Source organism: Mesocricetus auratus, unplaced genomic scaffold (assembly GCF_017639785.1).
Source record: "Mesocricetus auratus isolate SY011 unplaced genomic scaffold, BCM_Maur_2.0 Super-Scaffold_4256, whole genome shotgun sequence".
In the NCBI taxonomy this organism is placed as follows: Eukaryota; Metazoa; Chordata; class Mammalia; order Rodentia; family Cricetidae; genus Mesocricetus; species Mesocricetus auratus.
In genome coordinates, this window is record NW_024429182.1 from 130,755,538 (window position 1) to 130,777,411 (window position 21,874).

Here is a 21,874-nt window from a genome sequence, read left to right on the forward strand (position 1 = left end):
GGCTCTTGTCCTGAGTTCCTGCCTGGCTTCTCTGGACTCTGGCCTAATAAGCTCTTTCCCTCTCTCCAAGCTGCTTTTGATCACGTATTGTGTTTATCACAGCAACACAGAGCAAACTATGACAGCCAGTTTCTTTACATACATATGACACCAAAGAACAAACAAGAGAAACAAGATAACTGGGCCTCGTTACAAAGTTCTGTACATGAGGGGATCACTCAAGTGAACATAACCCACAGGGTGAGAAAAATATATTTAAATCATATACATGATAAGAATTCCTACAACTCAACAACACAAAAGCAAGGAACCCAATTTTAAAAATAGGCAAAGGACTTGAACAAACGTTTCCCCAAAGAATATACACAAGTGAACAACAAGAACATGAAAAGATATTTAACTTCCTTAGTCATCAGGGAATTGCAAATCAAAACTGCAGATGCCACTTCACACCCACAAGGGTGGTTACCTGCACACCCACAAGGGTGGTTACCAGCACACCCACAAGGGTGGTTACCTGCACACCCACAAGGGTGGTTACCTGCACACCCACAAGGGTGGTTACCTGCACACCCACAAGGGTGGTTACCAGCACACCCACAAGGGTGGTTACCTGCACACCCACAAGGGTGGTTACCTGCACAGAGAAATGTAAACAGCAGGCATTGGGGAGGAGGCGGGAAGGCCCCACCTCCTTGACACTGGTGAATGCAAAACAGTGCAGAGTCAGACCCAGCAATTCCACACATAGGTCTAAAACAGGGAGAAATGAAAACCCATGTCCACACACACGAATGTTCCTGCAAGCCCAATTCGGAATGGCTAGATGGTGAAAATAATCCGTGTTTCCATCAACCAGTGACTGGCCAACAAGGAACAGAATGTTGCCCAATGGAGTATTATTTGGTCAAGAAAGCAATGAGGTCTGATACATACTATGCCACAGATCAATCTTGAAAATAATGCTGAATGAAAGATCCCACAAACTTATGCCTTCATTTACAGGAGATGTCCAAATAGAAAATTTCAGAGACAAGATGTAAACTGGAGATAGGCAGGGGTACATCAGGGGAAGAGATGGGAGCAACGACTGTAGGTACAGCCTTTGCCTCTGAGGGGGTGGGAGTTCTGAAATTGAATGGGATGGTTGTGCAACAAACATGAGTGTACAGAAGTTACTGAACTTACAGATGACTATGATGGGAATTTTATCCCCACAAGACAAAGACTTACCAGCAACACCGCCGTTAAGGTTGACACATAAAAGAAGTTGTGAAGTGCTGAGGGCCACTGACCTTGTTTCTCTGGGTTGCGGACCTGGGACGGTATATCCTGAATTTCCAGAGTCCATTCCCCTTCAGCCTTTTCTCCCCAGCAGTGGACAGTCATGAATTCCCAGTTTGTGAATCCCTCATTGGAAAAGTCCAGCAATCTGCAATAGGAAATGCCACGTTAGAAAGTGAAGACTTTGTCTGGGGAGCCAGACAGAGGGGGCAGCTCCAGGAGGACCCTGACCCACCCACCTGAGAGCAGAGGTCAGCTCTCTCCTTCTACCATGTGGGCTCCAGGGAACCGAGTTCAGGTGGGCCTGTAGGCAGGTGACCTTATCCATGGACACATCTTGCTGTCCTTATCGTGTTTTCAAAGTCTTACAGCTGAAGTCTACCTCCATGCCCTAACAGTACAGGACCTCCCTACATCTGGTGAGGCAGGGCTGCCTCAAGTGCTCAACAACAACCAGGGACTGGTCTGTGTGTCCCCCTGGGAGTGGCCTGGGGAGGAGGAAGAGGACGCTTTCTGCACACACTCCAGATGGAACTCCCCTACTCTTTGGAGGTTTGATGTCTCCACTAGACCCTGGACCTTAAGCCTCCCCCATTTTTCATTCTTAGTTCAAACAGAAACAGAAGAAACCGTTAACACTAATTTCCTCTTCTGTGGGATTGAACCAAGACCCTATGCATGTCAGGAAAGCAGTCTACCACTGAGCTACACCCCCAGCCCTCTTAAACTAGGCATTTCTGTTTGGGGATAAGAATCTGCATGCAGGACTGGACTCTTCTACTGTTCATCAGAAATTAATATGGACGATCTGTTCCACTCTGCCCCGGGGGCTCCTTGAACACTAGAAACAACATGATGCGTTCAAAGGAACAATCTTTGCAGTGGGAACAGTGCTGAGAAACTGCCAAGGTCGAAGTTGACTTTCATACCAAGCCAGGGGGAACCTGACACACTGAGGCTAAAACAAGGACAAACTGTCTTGTCGATGCTGAGGCCCTTAGGAATGCCAACTTTCAATGTAAGAAACAAAACAAAACAAAAACCTGGCAAGCTGAAATGCCTGCAGAGCGCAGTAGGACGTGAAGTAAGGTAGAGGGTAACGGATCCCCAAACCACAATCTTGATATCATGCAGACTCTTGGCAAAACACCAAATCCCTAAGACTGCCAGGTGGCCTCAGGGTGATGCTTTCAAGGGCTTACACGTACTCCTAGCAACGGGGGAGTCCTAAACAAACCCACAGGACCTGCTCCGGGCTGCAGGGAGCTCAGACACCTGGACTGACGGATGAAGATGAGTGACAGGTTGGGGGGTAGGAAAGCAAGGCTGGCAGTGGGCCTGTTGGATGCTGGAAGGTTTTTACAGGCCAGAGGGCTGGGTTGATTTCAGGGGGACACGGACAGTAGCCAAGCATTTTCCTCTGTTATCATATTTGATTCTTATAACATTTTTAATGTTCATGGATAAGTGGAATGGCATATCCAGAGGAGGAATAAGGACAGGCCAACTTCTGGAGTTCCAAATCCCAGAAGGAACCTGGGTGACTGTGCAGAGGCTGGGGCATAAACTTACCTCTCCAGGCGCCAAAGCACAGCCATGTATCCACTGTGTCTCCCCGCCTACCGCCTGCCCCCAGCCCCTATGCTTCCCTGCAGCCTCAAGTACCCACACCAGAATCTCTCAGGCAAGCTTCGCCTTGGTGGAGATCACAAAGGGGTCACAAACTGATGCATCCAGGTGTAAACACAGCTGGGAGTAGACGGAAGCTGGGCAGGCAGCACGGGGCACCCCGAGGAAGACGTGACCCTCGCTAGGCTCTAGCATGGAGCAGGTATCATGGGTACCCTGAGCAGACCTGCCCCCACAGGCTCTAGCCAGGCTGTGCTGCTAGAGTGGGTTCAGAGAGCGCAAGCTAGCAAAAGGTAGCACTGTAGATCTTTAGACAACATTTTTAAAACGGGGAAGCAAAACGCCTTCAAGCTCCAGCTTGCTGGCTGGCACCTTCAAACTACATGTGCTCCATATGGTCTCCGGCACGCAGAGGTTGAGCCAGGCTGAGGTGTGGCCTTCAGGAGAGGAGATGCCTCCATGCTGGCCTTCTGCTAGGAAAGCGGGCGCTGGTAGGGACTCCTGGAACCCATTCACTACAGTTGCTCTAGGGCTGACTCGACTGTACTGAGGACAAAGCTGATGCCAGGCCCATGGCCTGCTGCTTGCTGCCCATCTGTGGGCTGCAGATACTGGAAGCCACGTAGAGGGTGGAGGGCACAGAACAGACTCCCTCTTCTTAAGATGGGGGTCCCGGCAACCTTTCATTGCTCTTTGATAGCTGTCTTATGCAAGAGGAGTGGTCAGAGGGTCAAGAAAAATGGATTCAGCCTCAAGGGCTGAAGCACACACGCAAGTTCTAGAAATACTGGTCTGTCTGTGACCCCTGAAAGAGAGTATATGTGTCCCTGAGTTCCCCCAGGTTCCCACAAATGCCTCACCCAAGCACTGGCCTTCAAGTCATAACTTCACACAATACACTCAAGCCGTAACTGTACAGTGCAACCCTCCACAAACTCTGCAGGAAGTTGAGGAAGCTCCAGGGACCCCAAATCAGAGCTCAAGCCTTTGCGGGGGAATGCTGTGGAGAAGAGCCTGGGAACCCTCCCTGTACCTCTCCAGGACTCCTGGCCTAGCCACTGAGAACAGTCCAGAACTGGGCGGGGATGCTCCCAGAGAAAAACAAGCCTTGGGGTACCTCAGCCTAGTGTCAACTGAACAGGATGGTCACGACTTTTAATGCACTTCCAGGAGCAATGGGCACATAACACGAATGCTACCTTCACCCACCCCCATCAACTCCTGTCACTTCTTCTTGAAGACTAAGGTTTCATAGGTCTGTTTCAAAGACCCTGGTCTGCTCTTCAGGGTTGTGGGTCCTGCCTGTGTAGACCCAGGGAGAACCCCCACTTCCCTGTCCAGGGTACCTTGCAGGACCCAGAGCCTTCACGAGGGGCAAATCCTAGAGAGAGTGGCCTTACCTCTTTGCCAAAAGTTGAGACTTGGTTCCAGAGGGAGAAATCAGGTGGATCTGGAGGTCTCCCCGGCGCGGGTGTGAGATAGAGATGCGAGCGACCACATGCTCCAGGTAGACCACTCGCTGGTCTGAGTGGTCCGCACAGGCATTGGTGAGGGCCGTGGTCCGTAGCACCTGCACTATGGGGATGCTCCTGGGGAGGAAAGACAAGCACAGCGCTGGACCCCCAAGTCGTAGACTCACACGAGGAGGGCCACGGATTCCAGAACCCCAGTCTGTTCCTCCCCTGCTGTGGCCTCTGGGTTCTGGGAGTCCCCCGCGGATCACAGAGGCCTGACTCTTGGGTGCTCCATTCTGACCACTGCTCAGGGAACTTCATAGTTCCAGAATTTGTTTATGGGTCGTCATGCACACTTGGGGCCAATGCATCTGGAGACCTTCCTTTTGGTGCCCAGGAGGTACCTCTCTTTAAATAGCATGTGGCCGGCTCCCTCTTTCAAGAGCTTGAAGACTACAAGGCTTTATCCTTAGAGATAGCATCATGAATGTTGATCACCCAGCACAAGGCACTGGCCGGAAAGCTTACTAGGATTAAAGCCATGCATTCAGGAAGAAGTAAGGACTGCCCTCAATGTCACGCAGCTAATAAGAGGCAGAGTTTCCCTCTCTATGCCATGTCTCCTTGGGTGGACCCACATTCAAGAGACCGAATTTGCTGCAGCTGATCTGTTTCCAGTCATCCTGCTGGAAGACTGCCGACCCATTGCCCCATGAAGGAAATGAATGATGGCACTTTCACAACCCAATGGCCCCTCTGTCACATGGGATGGAAGATGAGGGCAAGCACATCTCCAGTCACTCAAAAACCATTCCCAACAGTTTTTGGAAGCGCTGAACAGCCGGTGTCTACAGGCTGCTTTGAGGGCTCACATCTCTAAAAGCTTGGCCTCCTCCCTACCAATTTGTAAACAGAATAAAGATTGCATTCTTTGGTAGAATCCTGATTGCCGCCCAATAGCACATTAGTAATTCCCTGCTACATGGCCTGGGCTGGGTTTATTATAGGAAGGTTTTTCCTTCTGTGCAGGGTTTCATTCCAATGTGGGCTTGGAGTCTCTTAGGAATGGTATCTCTGTGCTCCACTGGGCCTGAGTCACAAGAACACATTCAAAACAGCTAGAAGGAGTGATGTAATGCCCCCGGGACTCTGTAAAAATTTGAAAAACACACTTTGCATGTACCATAAATTGACTTAGAGGCTAGCTTCTTTCATCACTTTCTTCAGGTTTTACTGTCTGGGTTTACTGGTCAGGGGCCCCACCACTGTGGCAGATTCAGGACACAGCAGCAAGTTCCAGAGAGGCCCAGGCCCGTAGGGCTCACATAGAGGGCCCACAGAGCCTACCAGGTAGTGTTCTGTACTCAAAATGCAAACTGGATGTGTTGGCGACAAGGGGCTCCTTAGCGAAGGTGGGCAAACAGGGTCACCAGTGCCCCTCCAGGACTTCAAATGTGATGCCACAAGACCCAGGAGTGACCTCACTCTTGACCTTCTAACACTTCCCCAAGCAGAGCAGCAACATCAAGGCAAACAAGGTTCTGATCACTATGAAAGCACTGTTCCCTTTCCCCGCCTTTTGCTACTTGTTGGAGACAGCTATCACCACGCTCTGGAAATAGACTTGGAACCCTGTTGAGGAAACCTGGACCCCAAGGATAAGGCACAAGATTTAAGTGAGCAGGAATGTGATGAAGAAAACACAGCTAAGCATCAGTCACCTGGCAAATGCCTCACAGCTGTAGCTCAGGGCTCAAGGCACCCAAATCTAGAGGGAAAACTCATTTCACTCAGCTTCATTAGTCTCAGTGTGACTGCTGAGGGAGAGGAATCTGGGCTGGTCTCCCCCACAGGGAGCCACTCTGCTGCCGTGCCAGGATGGTGGGCCGGTGGGCAGTTCAGCCCCTGCAGGAATTAATGGCGTCTCCTGTCTCGGTTTTCACAGCCAAGATATTAAGCTCCACTGGGGTTGGGGACCAGCCTGCCCGGGGCACAAAGCTGACTGCAACAATTAGTTTTTTATGTGAAATCTCTTAACTCTGCAATCCCTCAGTTGGCTACCAGGACTCCTCATTCCTGCATGTTCTAGGGGAGGCTGGTAGCTGGGGTGCTCCTCCATGCAAGGGCAAGATGTTGTCCTCCTTCCTGGGCTTTATCGCTGCTGCTGCTGTGACACCCCAAATAAAGGGCTTTTACATTTCTCAATGAGGCTTTGAAAAGGTCAAAACATCCAAGCTGCAATTGCCCTGGCTTAAATAAAAACTCCAAGTCACAAAGCCAAGTGATAAAAGCCATTACTTGTAAGATTTGCTTAACTCTGAGACAGAAACTAGAAGTGCTCATGAAAAGGATACAGCTTTAAAAAAAATGGGAATTATTCCCTACCCTGCAATCACTGCAAAGACAATACAGAAAATGTAAGTTAACTGTAAATTTAATTTTTTTACCTTGGTTTAAAGTCTCATAGGGTCTATATTTGTCACATGTACAGTTATTTAATCATGAAAATTGATTTAAAGTCCTGGACTGAAAAGGCTTTTCTGCAATTAAATTTTGAAGTTGTTGTCGTGTGTGGAGTCATCTTCCCAGAGTCCTAGAGGAGCTCAATGAATTAAAGGACCCGCCTCTGCTTAACTGAGGGACACTGGGGACCTGGATGAGAACCCAAATGACACAGACATGCCAGTTCCCATCAAGCTACACTGCAGAACTGCTGACTCATCTCCAGATGTCCTCCTTGCAGCCTTAAGTCTCCGGATCCACTCCATTCCAAGGAGGCAGAGGGCTACCAGATGGCAGCCCTCATGGCAAGTCACTGCTCCACCCATGCAGTAATGTGGCGGCTTCCTAGTTTTCTCCAACGTGTAAAACTTCTAATTTTCTGACACTGTGACAGAGTAGTATTCGAAGACAAAGATAAATATCCTCAAGCAACTGAGTAGCAGGGACAATCAGTGGAAGACAGACCCTGTCAGAAACCCTCTCCCTCTGGAGCCTCCTGACTCACCACCTACTTTTTGCTCCAGTCAAGAAGCCACTATAAGCCAAGACTTTTAGATTCACCCTGAAAACTTCACTCCAGCCCTGCACCCTTGCATTGGCAGGTCAGGGCTGCCTTTCCACTTGGCAGAGCTAGGGGCAAGAACTGGCTAGCTCCTGTACTCATCAGTCAGTTCTGAAGTCACGTTGGGATACCCACGGAATGAAGAGATAACAGAGTCCTTCCGTCCTTTGGTATATTTGCATCTGGATGGGAAGGAAGGTGCAGCTGACCTACTGGGACCACAGAGAAGAATCTGATCCAAGGAATGTTTTCAGTGACCTAAAGAGTCCTGAGTGGGTAGGTGGGAGCACTTATTGGAGTCCACATACTAAATCCAAGTATGGGAAAACCGTTCAGTGAGTCACCTCCTAGATCTATGTTCTAGAATTAACACTATCAGCTGAATCATGTCAAGTGAAGATCATTTTGCTAATGACATATGACATACCACATGATTGAGTATATATTTTGGGCTGGAGGAAGGTTGAGACAGAATCATATATAACCGAGACTGACCTTGAATCAACTGTGTACATGAGGATGACCTTAAACTCCTGATCTTCCTGCCTCCCCTTCCTGAATGCCGGGATCATAGCCCCAGCCAGATGAAATTACTTTTGATTATTAAACCCTAGCATGACGATTACACTAGAGATAAAAATTCAGCAACAAAAACGAACCTGTTCTATACTAACTTAGACTAATTTATCCTTAATTCATTGTTCCACAGTACACAATGTGTGTTTGTAGCACACCTCTCTCTTCTATGTCCGGTGCTAACAACAGTCTGAGATTCAGTCTGACAGGGAAGTTAAAGCAGAGAATGACGTCCACAGTTCTTGTTGTGCAGATTGTGAGTCTATCTTTCTGCCTGTCCACTAGGAGTTCCTTGTATACTCAAGTTCAGGACTCAGGGCACCTTTGTGGCCTTTTGTGAGCATGTGCAGAGCAGTGAGGTCTGAGTCTCCCAACACACACAGTTCCAGCTGAGGTCAGGCCATGCTTGGCTTCTTGTTTTAGCTCTCACGCTGTGAGGAGGCTCCGTTTCACACTTCCTGCCGTGGTGTGCTTTCCATGGGTAGGCTTTTTTGTTGGGGTTTTGCTACTTTCAAGCCCCAGCCCCAAACACCTCAGACTCAGGCTGAGGTACTGTCTAATGCTCCTGAACCCCCGAAGGGGACCGTGTGTCTTATAGGAAAATAGATGCACTACATTCAGTTCAGGCACAAGTGATGGTGCCAAAGACTTCGAGTTCAATGCCAATGAGTCAGCAACAGTCAGGAAGAAAAGGCGTCTTTAGCCAGCAATCCATACAGGGAAACTGTCCCCCGTTATCTGTCATCCACAGACACACAGTATCGTAAGCCGTGCGGCTCAGTGAAATCCCAGAAATAATGAAACACAGAAAAGGGAGGACGCAATTAACCTAGAGCCAGTTCTTCGAAGGAGGGGAGAGGGGGGCGGAGGGAGAGAATAAGAAGCTTGAAATAAAAGATAGGTCAATGGAAGCGAAATCCTGAACGGGAATCTTCAAAAGCAGCAAAACTTTGAGACGCACAGGTACTGCTCTCATGCTGTCTGCCGGCTTAGCTGACTGTGTTGTTCTTGTCACCTCTCCACCATCAAGTTGGGAGCCGTGGATGTCACAGGCTTCTCAGCAGAAGTCTGGATATTATAAAATGCAGGGAAGTGGTGGCCAGAAAAACCCAGTGGGTCAACTGTGATTTTAATAATCCAAAGAATTATATTAAGCTTGGCTTTCTTTTTCATTTGAATAGAAGCTATGAAAGGATTCATTTGACCCGCCTCTACACGAGAGATCCAAAAGCCACTCTGCACAGGCAGAAGTCACTGCTTATGATGCTATTTACCATCCCTTCATGGAAGAAAGGCTCCAAATAAATTAAAATTACTTATCTCCAGAGCAGGGAAGGATGCCTTCAGCCTGCACTGTGCACGGTTACCACAGGAGCACTGATCCAGGCCACACCAAGGTTTTCGCCCAGTGATACCCACAGCCCTTGTTCTTGCACTTAGCGTTAGCATCTGCAGAATACTGTCCATGGCAGCCTTGCACTGAGGAAGCCTTAGTTCTAGTCCTCTCTATTGTAGTTCTTGGGGGACAATGGGCTATAGTGCCTACTCAGCAAGGTCCCAGAAGAGCAGAGGTCCTGCTCCCTTGGCTGTCACCTAAGACACTCTTCCTGTCATCCTCCTTAACCTAAGGACTTCTATGTAAAGCCAAGTGTCCCTCAACATTCAGTGTCTAGGTGAGAAATGCCCTGGGCCCCCTTTGGCCAGTCCTTTTCTATACCAGTCTTCTCTTCAGATTGCAGATAACCAGGAATAGCGTTCTCCTGGAGAGAGGTGAGGTCCTGCATCTGTTGTGACTGTCATCATAGGTGGAGCTACACACTCCAACCCTTCCCATTCTCAGCTGTTGGTCTCTTGGCTCCTTTCAGCCTGGACTAACTATTCAGGGGCTGTGGCGTATCAGCTCGTGCCATGAGAGAAAGCCGTGCAATAGAGGGATACCAGGGCTACTGAATGCCAGTGCCAACTGGTCATTTGGGGCATAGCGACATGATGCCAGTTTCTAAGCAAGGCTGGGCATGCAGGAAGGAAGGCTCAGGGGCAAGGGGAGTCCTTGTCAGTCACTGTCCTTGTCAGTGAGGCCGTCATAGGACCTACCATATTGTGGAGAGGGATGTGTCCCACTCAAGGCTGGGACAGGGGTTGCTGTCCTACATGACCAGAGAGACCCTAGCCACTCTAACTCAGGACCCCATACAACGTCACCCTAGACATAGCAGGTGCAGCCACAATGCCTTCCAGACCCTGGACTTAAAGTCTAGTGAACAGACTTTGGTCACAGCAGGGTGGCATTTCCTTTCATCCATGGGAAAGACAGGTAAACGTGCCCCACACAATATGCAGAGATATACGCACAGATATCCTCATCCCCTCCCCTCCCCTCCCCCTCCCTCCCTCTCCAGGCCTCTCTCCCCCACCTCTCACTCTCTGTCTAGCCGTTGAGGCCAGATTTCAAACATAAAGACCTAGGCGTCCACCAGGAGAAGACCAACTCAGGAGGAGGCAGAAAGCAGTCCCTTTAAAGTCAGGTGACCTCAGCTGAGCAAAGCCCCCGGTGTGGGCAGCATGCAGCAGCAGCAGTGGAGAGAGATGGGGTCAGCAGCCTGGGTGAACCAGCTTCTGAACCCGCTGCTTCTGCAGCCTGAGTGCCGCCCACGGAGCTGAGCTCCTCGGAGGAAAAGACTGGTGGAGAGGGAGAGCCGCCCCCACCCCAGGTGACACTGCTCCCTCGGAAGGCCCTTACGTCCTTAGGAACAATGAGGCCCTGGAGCCCGGCAAGCGGTCTGAGACGGGGTGAGCTGAAAATTCCAGACAGAGTCAGAAACAGCAAAGGGGGAAGAGGAGTTTCCTTTGGAAACAGAAGTCCGATTCTTGCCCCCTTTTGGAGTTTGTAGGGGCCTTACTTTCCTCAAAGGATAGGAACAATGTCATAGTGTATGTTAGCCAGTGTTCCTGCAACCTATGCTGTCTAGACTCTGTGTGCTTTCACTCAGAAAACAAAATAAAACAAAAATAAAAACAACCACTCGCCACCTAGGCACCACTCGATCATCTTAAACAGATTTCTGGCAGGAAGAGAATGCTTCATTCAGGAGTCGCCCTCACTGGGAAGCTGGGTGGGAGGGAAGTCAGCAACACCATCGGTCAAGGACCAGAGCAAGAGACTGGCTCGCCTAACCTGTGCAGCAGGCAGCTCCCGGCAGAGGAAGTCAGCACAGGCAAAAAGCCCTTCATCCCGCAGCAGCCCCCTCCTTCTGAGGGTTAGCACAAAAGCTTTCTAGAGGAAACGAGGCCTTAGGAAACTAACAGTGAGACCTGCTTGCCGGCTGGTAGGCCTGTCTGGTCGTAGACTGATGGCCCCAGTAGTCAGTGGATAGAATTAGCCACAGGGTGGAAATTTGTTTTGAAAGGTCCTCCAATGGCTATTCATCCTGCAAATGCTCTCTGAACTCCCACAGTTTTCAAGGCATGCTCCAGAAACAACTCTCAACCTTTTGTGGCAAAAGAGCTTAGTATATGAGGTGTCATGTTCATGGAAGCAGAGAGCTCAAAGACGTGGTTCTACATTTATAGTTAAAACAGTGTAGCTTACTTTCTCTTCTCCCTTCATATGTGTGTGTGTGTGTTTACGCATATGCACACACATGTGGAAGCCAGGGGCTGGCGTAAATGTTTCCCACTTATTGCTATCCACTTTATCTTTTGAGACAGGGTCTCTCATTAAACCCAGAGCTCACTGATCGCCTGGACTAGCTGGCCAGCTATTTCTGGATAGCCTTTTGTCTCTGCCTCCCAGTGCTAAGGATGCAGACGTGTTTTGCTACGACCAGCTCGTGTGGCTCTGGTTATCCAAACTCAGGTCTGCAGGCTTGTGCATAAGATGCTTGACTGACAGAGCCATCCCTGGCCCCTGGTTTTTGGTTCTTCATTTTTCAGTGCTGGGGATGGAACCAAGGGTGTTACACATGGCAGGCAGGTGTTCCACTAGAGTCACATCCCCAGCCCTGCTAACGACTCAATCAAGTCTCATTCAAGCCCATATTTCCCAAAGGTAACAAAATGCCATGCTCACATTCTTAGAAATCATGGCTGCAATGACCCAGTTCAGGATAATCTGGTTTTTGAACGGAGTAGGCTTCTTCCCATCTGATTTATGTGACACAGTCTATTTCTATTGTTTTGTTAAAAACAAACAACAAAAAAACAAACAAAAACTTCCTCCAAGGGATAGCACAGAGAAAGAGATGAAGCCAGAGTCCTACAGCCCCCTGCTCAGGGCCTGTTTAAACATTGCAGTGCGTAAGCTTTAAGAAAGGTGTATAGGGCTGGATAAAAGCAATGCAGAGATGCTGTGCAGTCCATGAGCCCCACAGCCCAGCCTGCTATAGGGAAGGGGCAGACCCCGCTGCTCTTGTTCACATACAAGCTCTAGAGCAGTGGGGCTGGGCTATAGAGCCAATCTCTGGCAGCTGGAACAGAAGGGACCTTGTGGCTGCTGCTCTTATGTCCCATGGACAAAGCAGATTCCTTGTCTGGTTGGCTCTGCTAAACCTACGGATGAGAATTTCCAATAGCAGGCCAAGAAATTCAGGCCGAGAAACAGACCACCTACACTGGCATCATCTGCTACAAGAGGACATGAGGCCTCTGCACAGTAACACATCTAGAGGGGCATCTTCTCTTAGCTGCACAATACGTAAGAGAAAACTCAGGCATATTACAGATGGGCACCACCCACATGGTCCCTCCTGTCTGTGTGCATAGAGACTAGGGATGAACACTTTCCCTCCCACCCTTGCTGCAGAGCCAGGTCTCGGGTCCCTTAGAAGTCACCAGAGTCAGAGCAGAGCCTTACCTGGGCCTTTTGTCTGCAGTGGCCACACACATGTGTTGGGATGGAACTGCCGTCCACTTCCTGGCCTCCAGGACGAGAGTTTCGGCATCCACCAAGCCGAATCCGTAGAGATGGCTAACTGAAAAAACAGGGCCTTCAGAGCCAGCTCTTCCTGCCCCCCAGCCTTCAGGAAGAGAGCTGCCCCCAACTCTGTGACCTCATGAGTACACAGCAGCTGGTGTTCCCCCAAGGTCACCCTAAGGTGCCGATAGGTTCCCTTGGTAGCTGGCCAGAGGCCCAGCTTCATTACCCTCTAAACTGAACTCTTGGGGCTCAGGAAGGATGGCTGGGACATACTTCCCACTCTGGGACAGAGTCTAGAACTTTCTTTTGAGAGGACAAGGTCAGGTCTCTTTTTGTTAGGAGGACCTGAAACATATGTGACCCTGAAACTCCAACTAGACAAGAGAAATAAGCCAGAAAGTCTCAAGAGTGTTGGTATTGGGCACCTGCCTAGCCTGCACCAAGCCTTGGCTGTGAGCTCCAGTACACACCCCCTAAAATCCAAGCACATGACTGTGCTGTGCAACAAATACAATAAAAACAAGGCCAACTGTTGTTTCAAAAATTATTTTCTGTTGGTACTGAGTCTCAGGGTTTTCAGGACAGCAGCATACTGTCAGGAGTGCTGGTGGAACGGGCTGGATCCAGGATGTGACTTGGCCCAGGGAGAAGGTTTTAAAGCTTAATTCTAGGGCAAGGTCAAGACCGGATACAATCTATTTTCCTTTTTAATTAGACCAAGATGGAAATGGAGGGCAATGTTACGGGACACCACCACCAACTGCAAACGAAGATCTATGAGGCCCGGTCAGTGACCTCTTTATTCAGAGGGGTGCCCCCCGTTACTCACAGTCACAAAGCTTGACCTATATGTACAGAGAGTGGTATCAGGCTTGGTGTCACGGTAGTTGGATCTGAATTTCGAAAAGGGGACACGTTTTCTCTAATACATCATTGCCAACAGGAATGTTTTTCAAGTACTGCCAGTCAACTTCCTTCCCTGAGACCCTAAATACCTGACTATGTCCTGATCATGGAGCCATGTTACCATACCGGTGTCTGTGCTGGGGACAGAAGACCCATGTGCCATTAGTTATTCCTATAACACAGGGGCTGGCTGGCAGCAGGTTCAGAGACCAGAAGCAAATCCCACAGCTATCTCAATGTCCCTTTTGTAGAGATGGGAAAAGCAAAGGTGAGAACCAAAATGGCTGTGAATTCATGGTCCTTTCACTGCAATCTCCCAAGTACTTGGACTGTGGGCACATGTCTTCATGGCTTGCTCTAAAGTTGCCTTATAAGTCACATTTCTTTGTGAAAAACAAAAACCAAGGAGCAAACTGAAACGTGTGACATGGGCTCTGGGACACTGAGGCTGTCCCTTCATGCCAGTATGTGCTCTGGGAAACTATCCTTACATCACTGCAAGGTAGTTTACATTCTTACAACAACACATAGGCAATGGTAACAGTGAATGCTATCTGGGCCACCAGAGTGCCTCCCCCAGCCCACCAGGAGCACCCGCACCTTTATGCCCGGCACCGTTGACTTTCCAGTCGCTCGCCTTCAGATGAGCTGGCCGTGACGTCTTCACTAGCAGGTGCTGCACATCCCTCCAGGTTAGCTGGTTGCTGCAATGACACAGCAGAGACCACTGAAGTCAGCGAGGTTGGCCAGGTGGGCCATTCCAAGGTGGTACCGGCAGTCAGCCCAAGGCTCAGCTCCCATACCTCTACAAGGGTTCACTTTGCAACAATGGTTCCCAGCAACTGAGTCCCAGGCTGAAAGAGTTCAGAGGTTCTAAAATCTACAGGCATGAGAGACCTAGTCTGGCTGCCAAGGCTGCTTGAGTTTGTATGCGGAGCTGGGCTCCGTCACCATGCACAAGGGTATGCAAGTTGGGCTCTGTTCTAAGGGGAAGCAATGGCTGCAGCCTGTAGAAATTCTAAATTTATACTTCCTTTCACTGTACATAGAAACATGCCATCCAAGAACACATGGCCCCCCAGTGTCAATCATAGACCACATTTCTTGGATTTTATTTACTTTTTTTTTTTTTTTAGCTTTTCGAGACAGGGTTTCTCTGTATTGTTTTGGAGGCTGTCCTGGAACTAGCTCTGTAGACCAGGCTGGCCTCGAAATCACAGAGACCCGACTGCCTCTGCCTCCCGAGTGCTGGGATTAAAGGCCACCAACGCCCGGCCATTTCTTGGATTTTAAACACCTCTGAAATCTAGCTCCATCATATTCTGTCTATTCTAATTGCTCTGTCCCCAACAATGAGCCCATGTTACACTGTCTGGGAGTTGCTGAGCTTGGTGCCGGCTATTCTTATTGTCACTTCCAAGTTGAAATACCTTTTAGGTTAAAAGAACATTACCCTAATTGTACATCTAAGAAATATAAAAAACATTAGTATTAGCAGCACTTGTAGCCTTTCTGGGAGCGTTTTACATTCTGCAGGCCTGGGTTTGATGAAAACAGTGCTTTTCATACTCTCACCAAGTAGAGACAAGCAGGAAATGAAACCCCTATTCCTGTCTTGTCTTGTGCTTTAGTTATCATGGAATCTGGATATATGAATGCATAAGCTTTAAATATAGTTCGTGCAACAGCTACATCAGACTCAGCCAAAGAGTAGGAATAATTTTGCAATGTGAAGCTAACAGCTGAGTGAAAAGCTCAAAGTACATGTTCATGGTTCTACCCACGGTCCCACCCAGAAATAATTATAATGTTTTATTAAATGGATCTGTACTTCACAGTTACCTCTCAATCAGAATGCCAGCCAAAGACAAATGAGCATCCTTACTACCTTCAAAAAAATAATTCCTTTCCAATCTATCTTTTCAGGACATGTTGAAATGACAGTGACCAGGCTAGTCCTCGGGACTGTGTCAGGAGTCTGTTGGCCACACGATGTAAACTATTTGGGCATGTCAGTGAGGTCAATACAAGGATGCTGAAGCCAGTCTTCCTGGAAGTTTATCACCAAGGTCCCAGAGAGTCATGAGCCTCAGATTTGGGAACAGACTATGTTCAGAAAGGGAGACTATAGAAACCATTATTCCATTCATTTGCATTTACTTTATGCTGAATTTCTCTCCATGTCACGAGTTTTTATTTCTTCGGGAATATCTTCCTCCTATGAAGCCTCCTCTTCCAGCTTAGGCAGGAATTGTCTCCATGTGGCAGGGAAGCCCCAGGAGGGGCTGATGCAGCCCTGAGCTCTGGGAGTGTGGCCTGCAGAGCATCATGGACACTTAGCTCACCTGGAGAGTCTTCATCTGAAGCTCTAAGTTCAGTATGCTAGTTGCACACTGGTTCAGCTCTACGTTGCATGCATTGTTACTCATGTGTGGCAAAACCTCAGCATGCCTTTTGGGGCCACCAATCTTGTGACCAGTCCAGTCATACCTACCAACTCCACTATCCACAGCATGGGGACACACACTGCTTTTGTGAAGTGATATCTTTCAATTACACAGGGCTTTTTAAAGACGACTATCCTTAAAAGCCGGGGCACTTTGTTGTTCTCAGGCGAATCCCTCAACTTTGCATGATTCTCTGGGGTCTTCTGGGTCACATGAATTACAAACCATTTCCACAGGTCACTCAGGCTGCTGCCAGGAAGAAGAGGCTGGGAACCATCTCATCAGGAGGAAATAAACTTTTTTTCCTTGCCTCTGGGGGATGTCTGAGACATGGTGAGGAGTGTTTAGTTTCTCCACTCTCTTTTCTCGTGAAGGGACTGAACTTGGGGCCCCACGCACTCTACCTCTAATCTACAGCCCTAGTCCCCAAAATGCTTTTCAGTGAAAACAGAGGTGGACTTAGGTTGTCTGCGTACACCATTCTTATCACTTGCTATCCACAGGTCCTCCTGTCCCCACTGGGAGTGTCTTCCTCTAGGACAGTGGCTCTCAACCTTCCTAATGCTGTGACCCTTTAATGTGTCCCTCATGATGTGGTGACCCCGACCATGAAACTATTTCGCTACTACTTCATAAATGTAATTTTGCTACTGTTATGAATTGCAATTTAAATATCTGACATGTGACCCCTGTGGGGATCACCACCCACATGTTGAGAACAGTTGCTCTAGGACCTTCATCTATGACACTGAGAAGTGGAAGAAGACAATGCTGGGTCCTGCTGCCTGGGCCTGCTGGACACTACAGTCTCCAAGTGTCCCAAAATCAGCTGAGTCTCTAGACACCACATGAACTAATCCTAACCCTAGAAAGTTCTAAGCAAATGTTCCCATAAGTGAGGCTTGCTCAGATTGCACCTGCAAATCTCCAGCTTGTCGCTAGTTTCTTCAGGTCCATAGGCATTCTTACTGGGACAATTGGTCATGAAGCAGGGTGTGTTTTCTATTTAGGTCTGACTAACAAAATTCCTTGCATGTTTCCAATAAGGAATGGAGGAAAATAGAGAGTGATTAATTGCTAAGTACGAGAATGGAACTTTTCCACACAAGTAACAAATTATTGCAGAGCCCCAGGACACAGAAGCTAACATTATTTTTTGGCCTGAAAATTGAAAATATTTAGCTGCTTTTGTTAAATTGGTAGCATTTGAGTGTTTTGGTGTTTAGCTCTGTGGAAATCAGCATGCAAGCATGCATAATTTCAAGGATTTACACATCTCAAATATTCTCTCTGAATTACTTAAAACCTCATCCAGAACAAAGAATTACTGCAAATGTTGGGCCGTTCTGTGACAGTTGATGTCTAAACTGTTTCTGACTCTACAACTGCACATGAAGTGTTTTGTTTGGATAGGGAATGGCCCCATGGGCTCCCAAATTTGAATGCTTTGTCTCTGGTTGATGCCATTGAGTTTTGGGGGGAGGCTGTAGAACCCCTCATGGGGTGAGCTTATGAGCAAGAAAGGGGTTGTTAGAAGTTGTAGGGGTGGATCTTGAAGGGTGTAATTTAGGCCTGGTCTAAAAGTGTTCTTTGGTCTGCTAAGGATGCCTTAGCTAGGGTTTCTATTGCTGTGAAGAGACACCATGAACATGGCAGCTCCTTCAAAGGAAAACATTTCATTGTGGTGGCTGGCTTACAGTTTAGAGTTTTAGTCCATTATCACCATGGTGGGACATGGCAGTGTGCAGGAAGACGTGGTCCTGGAGAGGCAGCTGAGTGTCCTGTGTCTTACAGGCAACAGGAAGTGGTCTGTCTCACTGGGAATAGCTTGAGCAAAGGAAACCTTCAATTCAACCCCACAGTGATACACTTTCGCCAACAAGACCACACCTACTCCAACAAAGCCACACCCCCTAATAGTGCCACTCCCTTTGGGGGCTATTTTCTTTCAAACTACCACAACCAAGAAGTAACAAGCTGTGCCATGGGCAGTTGTCACCACAGACAGAGCCCAAATTGCCATGCCTTCTCTACCATGATGAGCTGTATCTCTTCAAACTATGAGCCAAAAGTGAGCTTCTTATTACATTAATGAAGAAGTGGCTCATACCTAAAGTTATCCCTTTTCTGTCTGACCCATTTTATAACTCTAGGCTATGTGGCAGTTAGGCAGGCAAAGTGGAACTTAGTCACTGTCAATTTATAAACCAAGACTCAAGGGAAGAAGCTGTGATAGCCTTGCGCACGGTTTGGGTGAGTGCTTATGAATGGAGAGCTCTGGCCCACGTAGCCCCTGGGAGAAGAGGCAGTAGGCTTTATGAAGAGAAGAAACCACTTTGAGAATGGAAGGAAATTGACACGGACTACAACACAGATTACCACCCATGGCATCATGTTAAATGAAATAAATACACCAACCTCAAGGGCAGAACAGGCAAGGAGGCATCCTTGTCCAAAATTGCAAAAAGGCATTCCAGGTTCTAAATGTTTGTAGTATCTGCATAGACTTCATGTGCTGAACATCTTTAATCTGAAAATCAAAATTCTTCCAGACCTGACCTAACTTTCTGAGCATGGTATCAGCACTAAAAGCCTTTCAGATTTTGGAGAATTTTGGGTTCAGGATTTTAGGACTGGGGATGCTTGGTGTGAACTGTATGGTTTTGTTACATAAGGTACTTAGAGCCATCAAGTTCAAAGACAGGAGGCAGCATGGTGGTTGTCAGAGGCTGGAGGAGAGGGAGTGCTATGAGCTGGACTGTGGCATGAGTTGAAGTCCTAGGCCCTGCCCTGCTCCTCAGAATGTGACTGTATTTCAAATTAGGCCTTACCAAAAGATAATTCAGGTAAATGAGGTTATCAGCATGAGCCAATTGGAAGCTGTCAATTGCAAGCCAAGGAGACACCAACCCTGCTGTTGCCTCAGTCCAGGCAGGGACTTTGGGGTCACACATTTCTATTGTATGAGCAACCTTCTACGGCAGCCTGGGCTGATCAATTCAGAGAGTTAATGTTTAATAGGAACAAAACTTCAGTTTGGGAAGATGACAAACTTCTGGTGGATGTGATACTGAAGGGTACATGGCAATGAAAATGGGAATATACAGCCAAGCTTGTCATTTAAAAGGAAAAGAAGGGAGGTTGAAACCTACTTTGCTTCCAGAGCCAAGGCAATGATGCCAGCCACCATGGGGGCCGAGACGGAGGTCCCAGTGTGACCGTCGGTGCAGCGCTGACGCAGATCCGTGGTGACCTGCATGAAAGGGAGACATGTGACGCAGGGCAGTGGGAAGGTTGGTTCCGTCTGACCGAAGTGAGGGCCTCTGCATGCTGCCCACTGGAGGGAGCGACGCTGGGCGCCAGTGGCAGAAAAGGAATGCTGCCTGGCTCTTCTGGCGTGTGCACTCAGCTCAGGCGCAAAACTGCAGGTGTACGCTAGCTATAGATCAGGCTAATCCCAGGACGAGAACAGAGAGGAACAGCAGGAAGACAAGCATCCAGAAGCACAGGGTGTGCTTTCAGAAGGGATCGGCTCGGCTGGTTCCTGAAGCCCACAGAAGCCGTGTAGACAAACGGTAAGGCAAGATGAAATGGACCCTCTGCCGTGCACTGCGCTCCTGGGGTGCACTGTGCTCCTGCACTAATATCCCTGTCATGAACCCTCTGCTGACCCTTCTTCCTGGGGTCCCTGTGCTCCTGCACTGGTATGCATGAAACTGACCCCCCCCACCACACACAGAGCTAAGCTCAATGACTCAGGACTTCAGGGGAGCAGAAACCTCTGTGAAGTGTGCAGGAGCCCAGATGGTGTTTCTACCTTTAACTGCAAGGTAAGGATTGGGATGGTGGACATCCCTCCCTGAGGAACCTGAAGTGCCCTTGTCATCACAGTGCTGAGCAGGACAACAGGGCTGCTGGTCTTCGGGGGAAGGTGAGGCTGGCTCTGCTAGCTGAGACTCCACTGCCTGTCCTCACCTAAGGTGATGGCTCCAGGAGAGTGGGGCACTACTCAACCTTACAACTGCTCAGACTTGCACACCCTGGGAGGTCCCAGGGGGCAGAGGTTGTGGGATCAACACACTGAGTTCAGTTGGGATCACAGCCCCTGTGACTTGTGCTCCTGGTTTGAGTCCTACACCCTAATTAATGAAACCAAGGCTGCTAACCTTAAATTGGAGGGATTCTTCTGGGTTTTCCAGCTGGGCCTGATAGATCAGAGGGCTTTAGAGGTGGAAGAAGAAAGTGAAACACCTGCTGGAGAGGTGATGCATGACAGACTCCAGCCATCAAGGCTGGCTTCGGAGATGGAGCTGGAGACACCCAGACCAAGGGTATAGGGCTCTAAAACCAAGCATGCCTGTCATCCAACAGCCCACAAGGGAATGGGAACCTCAGTTCTGCACTGACAGAGAGCTGAAAACATGTCTAGCCCGCATAAGGACCTCCCCAGAGATGCCAGAGAACCCTTCGGACATGTTGACTTCAGCCCGTGCATCTGGAGCTGAGAGCCAGAAAGGCCACCTGGTTCCTGAGCTACAAGGTGGGGGAATGCCAGTCGGTGCCACCTTAGGATGCTGCGTTTATGATGACATGTTAGGACAGCAACAGGAAGCTAGCTCACCCATCTGCTTCAAAGCTCATGCAGCCATTTTATGGAACCCTTGAGGATGAATTCACATGTCCTCTGGTCATGTGGCTGGGCTCCCCTCTCCTCACCCCAGGGTAGGGGTATCTAGTCTGAGTCATACATTCATGCGGGGAGAAACCAGCTTCCTAGCTGCACCCTCAGTAGGACTAAGGCATCTCAAGGAAAGAGAGAAGGGCCAGCTCAGGAAGGACTTCTGTGTACCCAGCCCTTCTGATGTCCCATGCAGGTCACAGCAGGGTACCTACTCCTGCTCCTGTCTGGTAAATAGCCTTTGGGTGGGAGAGCAAGGCCCAGGGCTGCCTCTCCACCGCAGGGCAAAGGATTTAAGGAGGGAAAGGAGACTGGTCCCGGAGGGAGCAAGACCAAGGTGGGCAGAGCATTCCCACGTCTGAGGGTCCTGCTTGGAACACTGCTCACGTTGGATGAACTGACCCTCACCCTCAGTCCCCGAGGGGAGAGGTAAAGGTTTTAGTTCTCTGAGAGTCATGTCCATTCATGAGGAATCCCTCACTCCTGGTGGATGCTTCAGGGAGGAAGCATGCTGGGGGCAGAGGTCTGACTGACCCTAGAGCTCACCTGAACTCAAGGCTGTGAGGCATAGGCTGTCTTTTGAAAGCTTGCTCAGCCCCTTTGCAAGATATCTATGGGGCATCAGTTATGGGACAAAAATGCCCAGAGCAGAGTTCCAGGACAGCAACTCTGACACTCAATCTTATCTTCTCCCCTCTCCCAACCATATCTTCCTTATCCGTAAGTATTGCTCAGAGGAGGGAAATTATTTTAAAAGAAGGAATCAAGAGAGATATCCAATGCCTGTCACCTCAGCATTTGTGAGGTGAAGGCAGGAGGAACAGGACTTCAAGGATAACCTCTACTATACAGTAAGTTCAAATTCAGCCTGGGCTATATAAGCCCATCTTGGAAACAAGGAGGGAGGGAGAAAGGGAATTA

At 48.9% G+C, this 21,874-nt stretch overlaps 1 protein-coding gene across 2 annotated transcripts in view; it reads right to left on the bottom strand.

Annotated features, from left to right (window-relative positions):
- The window catches only part of Pcsk6 (proprotein convertase subtilisin/kexin type 6), a 190,139-nt gene that overhangs the window by 71,725 nt on the left and 96,540 nt on the right, over positions 1-21,874 (bottom strand). For both annotated transcript variants that reach the window (XM_021235532.2, XM_021235531.2), the window contains exons 9-13: positions 19,428-19,528; positions 14,429-14,532; positions 12,860-12,977; positions 4,314-4,502; positions 1,296-1,432 (exon numbers count right to left, since the gene is read on the bottom strand). In XM_021235532.2, the coding sequence (XP_021091191.1) occupies positions 1,296-1,432; positions 4,314-4,502; positions 12,860-12,977; positions 14,429-14,532; positions 19,428-19,528 (649 nt within the window). The remainder of the gene's footprint in view (positions 1-1,295; positions 1,433-4,313; positions 4,503-12,859; positions 12,978-14,428; positions 14,533-19,427; positions 19,529-21,874) is intronic.